Source organism: Dictyostelium discoideum, assembly GCF_000004695.1.
Source record: "Dictyostelium discoideum AX4 chromosome 4 chromosome, whole genome shotgun sequence".
Taxonomy (NCBI): domain Eukaryota; phylum Evosea; class Eumycetozoa; order Dictyosteliales; family Dictyosteliaceae; genus Dictyostelium; species Dictyostelium discoideum.
Window position 1 is genome coordinate 187,659 of NC_007090.3, and position 14,314 is coordinate 201,972.

General features: G+C 20.8%; 7 protein-coding genes across 7 annotated transcripts; 2 read left to right on the plus strand and 5 right to left on the minus strand.

Annotated features, from left to right (window-relative positions):
• Positions 1-672: 672 nt before the first annotated feature.
• On the minus strand, positions 673-2,362 carry DDB_G0283075 (NuA4 histone H4 acetyltransferase complex subunit; the record flags this gene model as incomplete). Its single annotated transcript, XM_634239.1, has 5 exons — positions 673-845; positions 984-1,224; positions 1,304-1,877; positions 2,069-2,151; positions 2,294-2,362. 5 exons carry the CDS (start codon positions 2,360-2,362, stop codon positions 673-675), a joined length of 1,140 nt encoding a protein of 379 aa, XP_639331.1.
• Positions 2,363-2,687: 325 nt separating this feature from the next.
• ctu1 (ATP-binding domain-containing protein 3) lies at positions 2,688-3,952 on the minus strand (the record flags this gene model as incomplete). The annotated part of the gene is made up of 3 exons (XM_634240.1): positions 2,688-3,208; positions 3,317-3,551; positions 3,626-3,952. The coding sequence occupies 3 exons, from the start codon at positions 3,950-3,952 to the stop codon at positions 2,688-2,690; spliced, it is 1,083 nt and encodes a 360-aa protein (XP_639332.1).
• A 905-nt stretch (positions 3,953-4,857) lies between these two features.
• Positions 4,858-5,867, plus strand: esd (S-formylglutathione hydrolase; the record flags this gene model as incomplete). Its single annotated transcript, XM_634241.1, has 3 exons — positions 4,858-5,113; positions 5,191-5,394; positions 5,470-5,867. 3 exons carry the CDS (start codon positions 4,858-4,860, stop codon positions 5,865-5,867), a joined length of 858 nt encoding a protein of 285 aa, XP_639333.1.
• A 1,071-nt stretch (positions 5,868-6,938) lies between these two features.
• Positions 6,939-8,866, plus strand: DDB_G0283077 (hypothetical protein; the record flags this gene model as incomplete). The annotated part of the gene is made up of 2 exons (XM_634242.1): positions 6,939-7,208; positions 7,331-8,866. The coding sequence occupies 2 exons, from the start codon at positions 6,939-6,941 to the stop codon at positions 8,864-8,866; spliced, it is 1,806 nt and encodes a 601-aa protein (XP_639334.1).
• A 138-nt stretch (positions 8,867-9,004) lies between these two features.
• DDB_G0283039 (hypothetical protein) lies at positions 9,005-10,701 on the minus strand (the record flags this gene model as incomplete). The annotated part of the gene is made up of 4 exons (XM_634243.1): positions 9,005-9,773; positions 9,934-9,996; positions 10,093-10,449; positions 10,550-10,701. 4 exons carry the CDS (start codon positions 10,699-10,701, stop codon positions 9,005-9,007), a joined length of 1,341 nt encoding a protein of 446 aa, XP_639335.1.
• Positions 10,702-10,951: 250 nt separating this feature from the next.
• Positions 10,952-11,700, minus strand: DDB_G0283041 (hypothetical protein; the record flags this gene model as incomplete). Its single annotated transcript, XM_634244.1, has 2 exons — positions 10,952-11,284; positions 11,401-11,700. The coding sequence occupies 2 exons, from the start codon at positions 11,698-11,700 to the stop codon at positions 10,952-10,954; spliced, it is 633 nt and encodes a 210-aa protein (XP_639336.1).
• A 561-nt stretch (positions 11,701-12,261) lies between these two features.
• Positions 12,262-14,314, minus strand: DDB_G0283079 (hypothetical protein; the record flags this gene model as incomplete). The annotated part of the gene is made up of 1 exon (XM_634245.1): positions 12,262-14,314. A coding segment is annotated over one exon (2,053 nt), but the record flags the coding sequence as incomplete, so codon positions are not given.

A 14,314-nucleotide genomic window follows, 5' to 3' on the forward strand; every position in this document is an offset into this window, starting at 1 on the left:
TGCAATAAAGTAAGTGTGTGTGTGTTATTTTTATTTTTTCTTATTTTTATTTTTATTTTTTTTTTAATTTTTCTTTTACATAAGATATTTTAATAATCATTATTACTTTTATAGTTTTTATTTTTTTTATTTATTTTTTATTTATTTTTTATTTTTTTAAATATTATTTGTTTATCTTAAATAATTCATCGCGATGGGTGGATTATCAATTTTCTTTTTTTTTTTTTTTTTTTTTCTGATTTCTTTTTTTTTTTCTTTTTATAAAAATTTGTGATATAATTAATTACCTTTATCGACTTTATAATTGTTTTTAAAAAATATCTTTTTTTTTTTTTTTTTTCAATATCCTACATTTTAATTAAAATAAAAAAAAAGATATTTTTTTATTTTTATATTTTTATATTTTATTTTTAATTTTTTTTTTTTTTGGATATTTTTTTTTTTATTTTTATATTTTATTTTTTGGAATTAATTAAAAAAAAAAAAAAAAAAAAATAAAAAACTAAAAAAATATTATTTTATGGTATTTAGATTTAAAAAAAATAAAAAATAAAAAATAAAAAATAAAAAATAAAGATTTAAATTCTATTAATAAACTTTTTTAATTTTTTAATTTTTTTTTTTTTTTTTTTTTAATTTTTTTTTTTCCACATACAATAATTAATTTTTATTTTAATTTGAGGAGGCAGCTTTTAAATAAGGAGAGGATGCAATGGTATACTCTTTTAAAAATAAGGTTGAAGAATTCTTTTCTAAATATTCCAAAACTATTTCAAAGGCATCTTTTAATTGAGTAATTGTTTTCTCTTCTAAATTTGATATTACTAATAATTGTGGTAATTTAACTAATATATATATAATATAATGGTATTTTCAAAAATATTGAAAATTGACATAAAATTGAATTTTTGTGTTAATTATTTTTTTATTTTTTTTTATTTTTTTTTATTTTTTTAATTTTTTTATCATTTTAAAACACATACCAAATAATCTTAACAAATGTTCAGCACCATAAATATCAGACATTGATTTCTTTGGATTAGTTTTTAAAATTGAATCATATTGGGGTCTTTCAAATTTGTACAATAACAAGGTGCCCAAAGCCTTATTAAAATATTGTTTTATACCATTAATTACTTCTTTACATTCTGATGATTTATCATTCTCTTCAATAATTTTATTTAATATATCTTTAACATTTGGTGATTTTGGTAATGACAATATCTTCAAAAAATTTATAAATAATTAAAATTTGTTATTAATTATTTAAATTATAATAATAAATTGTAATAATAATACATACAGATTTTTCATTATTTATCGAATTCCAATCATCAACTAATTTATTTTTTAAAGATAATGGAATTTCAATATCAATAAATTTTGTAGATTGAAAATGAGAAGATTTCGAATCATTTCTTTTTCTTTTATTATTATTATTATTATTGTTATTATTATTATTATTATTATTATTATTATTGTTATTGTTGTTGTTATTATTGTTGTTGCTCTTTGAAGATGAGGATGAGGAGGAAGAACCTGTAGATCTTGGTGAAGTATTATTATCGTCTGCTTCTTCACCACCTGTATCATTATTATTATTATTTTCTTGATCTTCTATATCTTCACCACCTTCATCTGCATCTTCACCACCTCCATCTTCTAATTCACTCTCATTTTCATCTTCATCAGAGTTTTCTGAATCATAAGCTATAGGTTGTTGTTGTTGTTGTTGTTGTTTAACTTCTTTAGCTTTTTTTGTATTTTTTTTATTGTTTAATGATGTTGTTGATGCTTTAATATTGGTTCTTTTTTGTAATTCTCTATTTTTATCTGTATATTTTAATATTTTATTTGGTTCTATCCATTCATTCCATCTTTTATTTTATTTATTTATTTTTTTTTTTTTAAAAAAAAAAAGGAATATGTTAATAATTAAAAAAATAAAAATAATAAATATTAGATAAAAAAAAAAAAAACCAAATAAAACTTAATTAATTAAATTGATATAATTGTTTTTTTTTTTTTTTTTTTTTTTTCAAATAAGTTTTTTATATATTATCCTTACTTTTCTTTCCAACCTAAGTAATGAATAAAATATAATGGTTTCTTTTTATCAGATTTACTTGTTTTTGGATCAACTTTAATAATCTTTTTTTTTTTCCAATAAATCATTATTTTTTTTTTTTTTTAAAAAAAATATATTTTTAGGATATACAAATAATAATAATTGATATAATTATATAAAAACAAATTGACAATGATAAATATTCAAATAAAATAGATTACATACCTTGGCTTCATATATTCTATTTTGATGATGTACTAATACCTTTTCATTCTCTTCATATGTTTCATCCATCATTCATAAATACACAAACACACACAATTAAATTAGCTATGAATTAAAATTATATATATAAATATTTATAAATTATATATATATATATTCGACAAACTTTTTTGTTTAATTTTTAAATATGATAAAAATTTTTTTTTTTCCCACACCCTAAAAAAAAAAAAAAAAAATTAATAAAATAAAATAAAAAAAAAAAAAAAAAAAAAAAAAAAAAAAAAAAAAAAAAAAAAAAAAAAAAAATCAAAATATCCGATGTTTTATTTTTAATAATTAACTGATGAAGTTATTTATTTGAATTTTACAATTATTATTTTATTATTATTATTTATTAATTTGAAACAGTTGTTGTTGTTGTTGTTGCTGCTGAAGTACTTTCTAATTTTAAAGTATTATTATTATCATTATTATTACTATTATTATTATTATCTTTTCCTCTTTTTAAATTAATTGATAATTTAACTTTTGCTAAACCACTATTTAAATTCTTTAATAAATCACAAGCCATACAAATATCATTTGAACAAATATAACCACACTGAATACAATTTCTTTGAACTGGCATTTTATTTTCTTCTCTGAAATGAAAGTTTTCAGCGGAATGAATGATATCGATAATGATTGAGGGTCTGACTGCTTCTAAATCCTTTAAGAAATCTCTTGCATGTCCTCTGTATGCATTTGGTGCATAAATACACTCTGTTGAAAAATAATCTAATTTCTTAAAATATGCATACATTACAATCTCTTTTTGATATGTATATTTAAATGGTTTACTTCTTGGTAATGCTCCTTCACTACCTGTTATAATATTTACACATCTTTGTAATCTTGGTATATCACCACGTAATACTTTTTTTTTTAAAATAAATAAATAAATAAATAAATAAATAAATAAATAATGATATTAATATTTATTTGATTATATGTTATACTACTACTACTACCACTACTACTTACAATTCATTAATACAGTTTCAGCTATATCATCAGCGTTGTGACCAGTTACAATTTTATTTGCTTTTAACATTACAGCACCTCTATCAAGTGCTTGTCTTCTAAATACACCACAAAATGTACAATTACCTTTTAATCCAATCTCTTTAACGATATCATCCATTGTCCAATTATATAATTCTTTATATGATAAAATCTTTAATGGAATTTGATATTGTTCTTGATTTCTTTTAACTGTCTATATATAATATAAATTATTATTAATTATTATTTTGTTATTTGTTATTTGTTATTTATTTATTTTTTACTTACTTCTAATGAATCATCTCTATAACCTGTAATACCTTCGTCGATTGATAAAAGGAATAAATCTAAACCATAATCATATTTTTTATTTAATAATGTCATAATTTCAGCTAAAACTGTGGAATCTTTACCACCTGATGCACCAATTGCAACTCTATCACCTCTTTTAAATAAATTATTGGATATGATGGTATGATGAATTTCATCTTCAAATACTGTGTAGAAACATTCTTTACAAATCATTTCCCCAGTTTTTGGTCTTTTTAAAACTGGTCTTGATACATTACAAACTTCACATAATTTTGATTTCTTTTTTGTTGCTGTATTTTCCATTTTATTTATTTATTTGTTTGTTTTTTGGGAAATTAAAAATAAACAAAAAAAAAAAAAAAAAAAACGAATAATTTTTTTTAAAAAATTTTTCTTTTTTTTTTTATTTTGTTTTTTTAATTTTTTATTTTTTATTTTTTATTTTTTATTTTTTATTTTGGGAAAGAGTTAGTAAATTGTAATAATATATTTAATTTTATAGAATTTTGAATACTTATTTTTATTATTACTTATTATAATAATAAAATTTTTTAAAATTTTTTTTTTTTTTTTATCTGATAAAAAGTTTTAATTATCACTCATTTTTTTTATTTATCTAATTAATAGATAGACCCACTATTGCCAAGAAATTGTGTTAACATACAATAATCAAGAAATAAAAATGTTGATAAACAAACACGCCATCAAATATTAGTTCATTTTCTTTTTCGGAATGGATGTTAAGGTTGGTCAATCAACATCCATTCCAAAAAGTAAATAAACTATATTTGATAGTGTGTTTGTTAATTAATATTTTTATTTGCCTAATTTTTTTGTTAATGACGCCCCCCTGTCTCCTCCCCCTTTGAATATTTGTTTAAAATTCATCTCAATAATAATAAATATTACAGTGAAAATAATATTAAAAAAAAAAAAAAAAAAAAAAAAAAAAAAATTTTTACAAAGACAAAAAAAAAATAAAGGGAGTATATTGCTTAATAATAAAATATATTTAGTAAAAGAAATGATTATTTAAAAGGAAATATTGGAAGATTTAATTTTTTTATAATTTTTTTATTTTTTATTTTTTAATTTTTTTTATTTTCAAGGGGTGCTCCCTTCAAATGTTTTTTTATTTTTTTTATTTTTTTTTATTTTCATTTTTTTTTTTTTTCAAAAAGACACATTATTAAAAAAAATTAACAACAATGACTAATATTTCATTATTATCAAAATCTAAATCATTCAATGGTGAAGTTAGAAGATATAGTCATAAATCAACATCATTATCATGTGATATGAAATTTCATGTTTATGTACCATCAAAATCATCCACTCCATCATCAGTACTATGGTTCTTATCTGGTTTAACATGTACAGATGAAAATTTCATTCAAAAAAGTGGTGCAATTCAATATGCTAGTCAAAATAATATATTCTTAGTTTGTCCTGATACTAGTCCAAGTAAGTTATTCTTAATAAAATTATTATTAAACTTTTTTTTTTATTCACTTTTTTTTTTTTTTTTCAAATTTAAAAAGGAGGTATTACAATTGAAAATGCAGAAGATAAATGGCAAGGACCAGGATTTGGAGCAGGATATTATTTAAATTCAACAACAGATAAATATAAAGCTCATTTCCAAATGTTTACATATATTACAAAAGAATTATTTGAATTAATTAATAAAGAATTCACAGATACAATTAATATTAATAAACATTCAATTTTTGGTCATTCAATGGGTAATTATTATTTATTATTTATTATTTATTATTTATTATTTTATTATTAATATAAATATGTTATTTTTAAATTAGGTGGACTTGGAGCAATTTCATTATTTATTAAAACTAATGGTCAATATAAATCTGTTAGTGCATTTTCACCAATTTCAAATCCAGTCAATTGCGATTGGTCTTTACATTCATTTAAAGAATATTTAGGTACAGAGAATAAAGAAGCTTGGTTACAATATGATCCTTGCCATCTTTTGAAAAATTATGATGGTAAACCATTCGATTTATTAGTTGACCAAGGTTCGGCTGATGAATTTTTTAATGATTTGAAATTTGATAATCTTGAATTAGCTTGTAAAGAAAATTCAAAAATTAATTTAATTGCAAGATTACAAGACGGTTATAATCATGGTTATTTCTATATCTCCACTTTTATTAAAGATCATATTGAATATCATTCAAAACATTTAAATAAATAAAATTTAAAAAATTTTGTTTTATTAATTAATTTTATTTTAATTTAATTTATTTATTTTTTATTATTTTTATTATTTTTATTATTTTAATTAATTTATATATTAAAAAGGGTAATAATAAAAAAAAAAAAAAAAAAAAAAAAAAAAAATATAATAATTAAAGCCCAATATTGTAATATACTATTATGATCAATATTATGTTTTTTTCTATTATTATTATTATTATTATTTTTATTTCAAATTCGTTCTTTATTAATATTAATCATTCATAAAAAATGAATTTAAAAAAAATAATAAAAATTGTATGTTACAATATTGGGCCAAATTATTGAATTTTTTTTTTTTTTTTTGTTGCCATTTATATATATATATATATATATATATATATATAAAAATCCAAATACGTAGAAAAAAATTTTAAATTATTAATATTATAAATTTTTTTTTTTAAAGGGAATTATTTCATTGATAAATATCATTCTAAATTAGTATATTTAAAAAAATTTTAATAAAAATTTGGTTATTTTATTACATACACAAAAACTTTACCCCTAAAAAATTTAATTATTTGTTTATTATGAAATATCACAATTTTTATCATTTATTAACACCCCCCCCCTTACCCCCAAAAAAAAAAAAAAAAAAAAAATCTTAAATTTTAAATAGGTGGGGGTCATGGACTTCTTATATTAATTTTATATTAAAAGTTTGTTTTTAGACAAGTCCTAGTTTTTTTTTTTTAATTGGAATTAAAATTTGGGAAAAAAAATTTAAAAAATTTAAATTTAAAAAAAAAAAAAAATTTAAAAAAAAAAAAAATTAAACATTAAGAGTTTTTTTTATTTCATTTTAATAACTATAATATAAAAAATATTTTTTAAAAAATTATTTCATATAATTTTTATTAAAATAAAACCCCTTAAACAAATTTTTTTTTTTTTTTTTTTTTTTTTTTAAAAATTAATCTTATCGATTCCCAACCCAATCCAACCCAAAATCAAAATTATTTTTTTTTTTTTTTAGATCTATTAAAAAAAAAAAAAAAAAAAAAAAAAAAAAAAAAAAATTTTTATAATGTTTTTTAAAATAATTATAATAATTTTTATTTTTATTTTTAGAATAAATGGTGTACCTGTTGAAAAAGAATTTAATTATTGTGAAGGTTTAAATAAAGCTTTAGGATTTTATAAAGTTCAAAGGGCAGGTATCGAAGATCCAAATTCTGAATATCCATGGCAACATGAAATTACAACAAAATATGATACATATTCAAATAACAAAACAAATAAATATGGTAATGGATTTTTATCAAAAGGTTATTTTGATGCTGGTGATTATTTAAAAGTATAATAATTATTTAAATTATTATTATTATTATTATTATTATTATTAATTTTAATTTATTATTAATAAATTATATATTTTTTATTTTTTTTTATTTTTTTTATTTTTTTTTTTAATAATAGATAACATTTCCATTAGCATTTTCAATGACAACTTTATCATGGTCATTTTTAGAATTTGAAGAAAATATAAAATTTTGTAATTTAACAGAAAACTATTTATCAACAATTAAATGGGGAGTTGATTGGTTAATGGCAGCTCATCCAGAACCAAATGTGATTTATGCACAATGTGGTGGAGAAATTGATCATTTATCATGGAGTAGAGCCGATCAAATTTATAATAATCAAGTAACAGGCCCAAGAAATTGTTCAATGATAATTGATATAGATAATCCAAGTTCAGATATCGCGTTTGAAATGACAGCAGCAATGGCAGCAACTTCAATTGTTTTTGAAGAATTTGATGAACAATATTCAAAACAATGTAAAATACATGCAGATCAATTATGGGATTTTGGAATTAAATATCCAGGTATTTATTACAACCCACTTTATCCATCGAATGTCAGTAAAGATGAGCAAATCTGGGCATCGGCATGGATGTATTTAATGTACGGTCCAGAGTATTCATTCTTTCGTGGATTCTTTGACAATGGTAAAATCTCACATGATGATTTGTTCTTTAATAAATGGAGTCACGTTTTCTCATGGAATAATAAAATGAGTGGTGCTTGTATTTTAATTGCCAAGAATTTCAATATTTACATTGAAGAAGCAAATTATTTAATTCATTCATGGGATACTAGAATTAATAAAACTAAAGATGGTTTATTCTTTTTAGATGAATGGGGTAACGCAAGATATTCAATGGGTGGTAGTTTTTTAGAGGCAGTTTGGAATTCAAATAAAAATCACACTGCAAAAACAACAAATACCAATTTCGCGCAAACTCAAATCAATATTATTTTAGGTAATAATAGTAATCACCATTCCTATGTTTCCATGTATGGTTTTAAAGATGCTAAAGTGACATTAAACATTCACCATAGGTCATCACATTCACCACCAAATGGTACAGATTTAAAATTCCATAATATCTTATCACCACCAAATAATAAATTTCCAGTTTATGGTGCACTATTACCTGGTCCAATTGATAGAAATGATCTATATTTTGAAGAAAGATCAAGATATGAAATGAATGAACCTGCATTAGATTATAATGCTGTATTTGTTGGTGTTTTATCTTCATTAATTAATTCATATTCAAAACCTGTTCAACCAATATCATCATTAACTTTATCATTTAATTCTGATGATTATAATAGAGAATTAATTGATAACCATGAAGATGAAATTATACCAATTAATTATAAAAATAATAATAATAATAATGACAACGAAGATAGTTTAGAAAATTATTTACCAAAACCACCAATTTTTAAAGATTCATTTGATCTTGAAATTGATGATGATAGTTATAATATAGAAGAAAACGATAATGATGACGATAAAGATGATGAAGATGATGATGAAGATTCATCAAATTCAAATGTTTTAAAAGAAAATTTCTATTCAAATTCAAATAAATCGACAATAAATAATTATAGTGGTAAAACTATATTTAGTATTTTAATTTTAATTTTATTACTTTAAATAAAATAAAATAATAAAAATAAAAGAATAAAAGAATAAAAGAATAAAAGAATAAAAGAATAAAAACAAGTTTTGTTTTTGTTTTTTTTTTTTTTTTTTTTGATTTTTATAAAATTAATATCCTTTTTTTTTTTTTTTTTAAACCTTTTTAGGTAATAAAACCTCCAAAAGATTTGATATTAAACCTTTATTATAAATATTTTTTAATTCTTTAAAAGTTTTTGGTAATGGTAAGGTTGTATAGAATTCATCTTTATCTTTTGATTCCTTTGACGATAATTGTTGTCTTTTATTTCTTTTCTTTAATTTATTTAAATTTGTACCTTCTTCATCTGAATCACCAATTTCATTCTTTATAATTTCATTAACTTTTTCTACAATACTATCATTATTATTTTCTTTTTTATTATCTTTTTTATTATTATCTTTTTTATTATTATTTTTTTTATTATTATCTTTTTTATTGTTATCTTTTTTATTGTTATTATCGTTATCTTTTTCAAGTTTTTCATGATCAATAATTTTTTGTTTTAATCTTTCAATTTTAATTTGATCTTTAATATCTTGCCATTTATAAGATTCATTTGTAGTTGTATTCTTTGAAATTAACCAAATATGATAAAAGAAGAAATAAAATAAAAATAATGAAATTACAAAACAAAATGCACCTAATGGTAAGATTGAACGTGATTCAAATGCTATATATTTCAATAAAATCGCTGTTGGAATTGGTGTCCATACACCATCTTTTGTATATCCTAAATTTTTAACATCATTTATCTTCATAAAACTATACATTGAAAATCCACATAAATAAGCACCATACATACATAACATTGATGTTGAAAATACAAATAATAAGAAATATCTTAAATTATTCTCTCCAACACAATTATTAATCCATGGACTTTTTTTTTTAAAAAAAAATAAAATAAAATAAATAAATAATTAGTTTTATTATTATTATTATTATTATTATTATTATTATTATTATTATTATTATTATTATTATTATTATTATTATTATTATTATTATTATTATTATTATTATTTTTATTTTTACATACCAATGATGATCAAATCTACCAACACATCTATCACAAATTCTACAATGTTTGGATCTTGCTGGTCTATTTATAATAATATTAACAATAATAATAATAAATTAGTATTTTTTTTTTTTATTTTTTTTTTTTTTTTCAAATAAATTATAAATAATAATTTACTTTATAAAATTACAAGATTCACAATTTTTTTTAATATAAAGATATCTATCATATGGATAAGAATTTTTAAATAATTTATAATTTGAATCATTTATATAACCTGGTGTTGAATTTGATGATAAAACAAATGTGAATAAAGTGAAAGAGATTGCAAAAAATGCTCCATATTTATGATTTGATGAAATGTATGGTCCACCAATATATGGGAAACAATCAAAATAAAAGAAATAAAATCCTGATAAAACTAAAGTTAAATAGAATCCTTGTAATATTCTATTTGGTTTATACATAAAATAATTATAACATGAAGCTGATCCATTTTTTAATTTTTTAGGACAACATCTTGCAAAAAATCCACTTTTTTTGTTTTGTTTTTTTTTTAATAAATAAGATTTTAGTAAATGTGTTTAGATTTTTGAAAAAAAGAAAAAAAAAAATAAAAAAATTTTACACTTACACACACCAATCTTGTAAACCAGAAGTTAAAAATATATATAAAGATCCTACACAACCATCTCTATGAAATTCTGATTGACCTAACAATAATGTATATAAAATCGTTACAGCAAAAACAACATAACAACCAATTAATACTAAAAATATATCCATTTTATTAAATTGGTTTTAAATTATACTGTTTTGTTTTTTTTTTGAAATAAAATAAAAAATAAAAAAAAATAAAAAAAAAAAAGTTGGCAATTTGAAAAAAAAAAAAAAAAAAAAAAAAAAAAAATAACCTTTTTCATGAAAATAAAAATTGTCGTTTATTCGTTTAATCAAAAAGTTAACTTTTGTGATTTAATTATATTTTTAATTTTTAATTTTTAATTTTTTTTTTTTTTTTTTTTTTTTTTTTTTTTTAACAAGTTGTTGAATATAAATTTTTACCATCATTAGATTTTTGGCATTGGAATTCAGTGGTTGTGTTGATACATGATACATTTTCAGTACAAACATATTCATATGGAATACCTTGTTCACAATCATAGGTAAAAGTTTGTAATGTATTCTTAAATGTTATACCATTTGTATAATAATAAGAGAACAATGGATTACCTTGACAGTCAGTATCATCCATTTGATATAATGTATAACGATATCCCTCTGGATTAACATATCCAGGATCTTCCACAATTGACATAACTGCATAATTAACCACATTATAAAATGCTGGATCATAATACCATGCAACCTATTTAATTTTATTAATAAATTTTTTTTTTTTTATTATTTAAAAATTAATTAATTTTATTTTATTTTAATTAAATGTTGTAATTTTTTTGAAAAAAAAAAAAAAAAAAAACTTACTTGATAACAATTACCAACTTCATAACTTCTTGAAACATTAGTTTCACCATGTCCACAATTTGAATTTGGATTATTAAAGAATAACATATTAACAGAGTTTTTATCATTTGGATCAATTGATACATAATATGAACCATCATACAAATGTATACATGTATTGGTTTCCCATGAATATCCAATACCTGATTCTTGTTTATCTGTATCACATTTTGGGTGTGGTGTAAAATTAACATATGTTGCACAATTTACAATAGCACTACTAATAATAATATTTAATAAAATAAAAATTGATATTCTCATGATTTTTATTTCTTCTTTTTTTTTTTTTCCAAAGGACAAAAGCACTTCCACTATTTTAGAAAACAAAAAATAAAAAAAAAAAAAAAAAAATAATTATTCATCATCCCAAACAGCAAAAAAAAAAAAAAAAAAAATATCTAATTTTTTTTTTTTTAAATTATTTTTAATTAAATTTTATTTAATTAAAAGACGTTACTATTTTCTTAGTTTTCTAAAAAAAAATAAAAAATAAAAAATAAAAAATAATTTAAATTCTGTATAAAATAATCTGGAATCAAAATAATATCTGTATTTATATCTAAACCAAAATAATTATTAAATTTTAAAAAATGAAATTCATAAATAAAACTGTTAATGGATAAAAAAAAAAAAAAAAAAAAAAAATATTGATATTCGTTTTTTTTTTACCTAAAAGCGGTGTTATTCCGAGCTTCGTTTTTTTTTTTTTTTTGATATAAATAAACTATTGTAGTATACAATTAGTATGTTATTTTTATTTATTTATTTTAGGTTTTTTAGTTTTTGTGAATTTAAAATAGTATGTTATTTTAGATTAGGTAATTAATAATTAATTGGTGGTGTAATTGTTGGAATTGGTTCATTTGTGTTTATGCTCCATTCTTTTTTAAATTTTTTGATGGTTTCGGACCATTGGGTTTCTTTTTGAGTTTTTGTGAGGTTGTTTTTAATTGAGTATTGGTTAAAGTTTGATAAAGTTCTTGAATATTCCAATCTTATTAGCTTGTGCCATTTTGATTTTAATATATCATAATCTAGTGTTGTGTTGTTTATTTGGTTGTTCCAATTATCAATTGATTGAGTTATATTGATGTCAAATAATGATTTGCATAACCATATCCATATTTGTTGAATAACTAATGAGATTATGTTCCAATATGCATGTGTTCTGACTAGATCAAGATTTGTGTTTATATAATTCCAGTTGAACCTGTATTTTTTATATTGTGCGTTTTCTGCAAAATGAAAATTAATATTGATAGTTGGATCTGGTTTAAATGCTTTGTTGTTTGTTTGTGGTTTATAAATGAGTGTGTATAATTTTGTTGTTTGGTTTTTTGTTAGTGACCAGTTTTTGTTTCCATTGCAATTTTTATATATAAAATATTTTAATTTGTCGTGGTTAATGAAGTTGATTGTGTGCTGACAATTGAAGAACAAATGACCATAGGGATCATTATTCATTTCATTGTTGCAAATGGGGCAAACTTTGTTGTGTAGATGATTAATCGGAAGACATCTAGCATGGAATCTTTGCATTGTATCTCGGCCTTTTGGATCTTTTAATTTTTGAATTTTGACAAAAAGTTGGTCGTATGTGTATTTCCATAATAGTTGTATTGATTGTTGGTGCGAAGTAAGAAGTAGATCTGAATATTTCTTGCCAATATAGTCTTTTGATTTGCATTGGTGATTGTTTAGTATTGTCGAGTAGATTTCTTTGAGTGTTGGTGGTAGTGAAATATTATTTGTGTTTAATGTTTGAGAGGGTTGGTTTTTTGTTAATATTGGTTGTAGGATTTGAACTTTATCTTTTAGATGTCCAATTTGAGTTGCATAGTTTTCCCATTCTTTTTTGATTTTTATAAGGTATGGAGAAGAGATTGATTTGTTGATGATTTGATCCATCCAACTTATCATGTATATTGAATTGTTTGCAGATTTATGCATTTGTAAAAATCTGTTGTATATCCAAATCTTTTGAGCAACTTGTCGTAATTGTATATTCCACATACCCCAACCACCTTCTTTTAATGGTTTTAATGATCTATCATAACACATCAAAGGTATTTTTGCACGTGAATGGATGGTTGATGTGTTTTTTTCAATGGAATTGGTATCGAGAGTTGGTGATTCAGAATTTGCGGGAGAATTCATAAACCATGAGATTAATTTATTAATTTGAATTTCTTCATCTTTTGTAAATTCTTCAAGGTATGATAAATATGTTATTGGTGATAGTGAGTAGGTGTTTATGATGGTTGTTTTTGTTTTTAATGTTGTGCCACTAGTTTTCCATAGCACTAATGATTTAATCAGTGTTTTCATTGTTTCTGGTAATTTCCTATGTAAACCATTATGATTAAAGAAATAGCCAAGAACTCTTTCTGATTGATCTTTTTTGGTTATTGGAATTCTTTTTGATTGTGGAATGTTGTTTATTATGTGTTTATCAGTGATTTTGTGGGGGTTGATTTCTATTATTGCACTTTTGTCAAAATTTAATGATGATGATGTTGAAGCGCAGAAATTATCGAAATGTTTGATTGATTGTTGTTGTTGTTCGTAGTTGATGTTGTATGTTGTAGAGTCGTCTGCAAATTGGGTAAATTTAATTTTAATTTGTGGATTGGGTGAAATTGGTAATCCAATTATTGAATTGTCTGCATTTATTGTTCTTGCTAATATTTCAATTACAATTACAAATAAAGTGGCTGAGATTGGGTCACCTTGTTTTACACCTCTTTTAATATCGAATTTTCTGGTCGTTTTACCATTAATTGAAATTTTTGCTTGTGAGTCAGATAATAGCTTGTGGATTAAATTTATTAATTTTATTGGTATACCAATATGAATTAATGTTCTTTTAATGCTA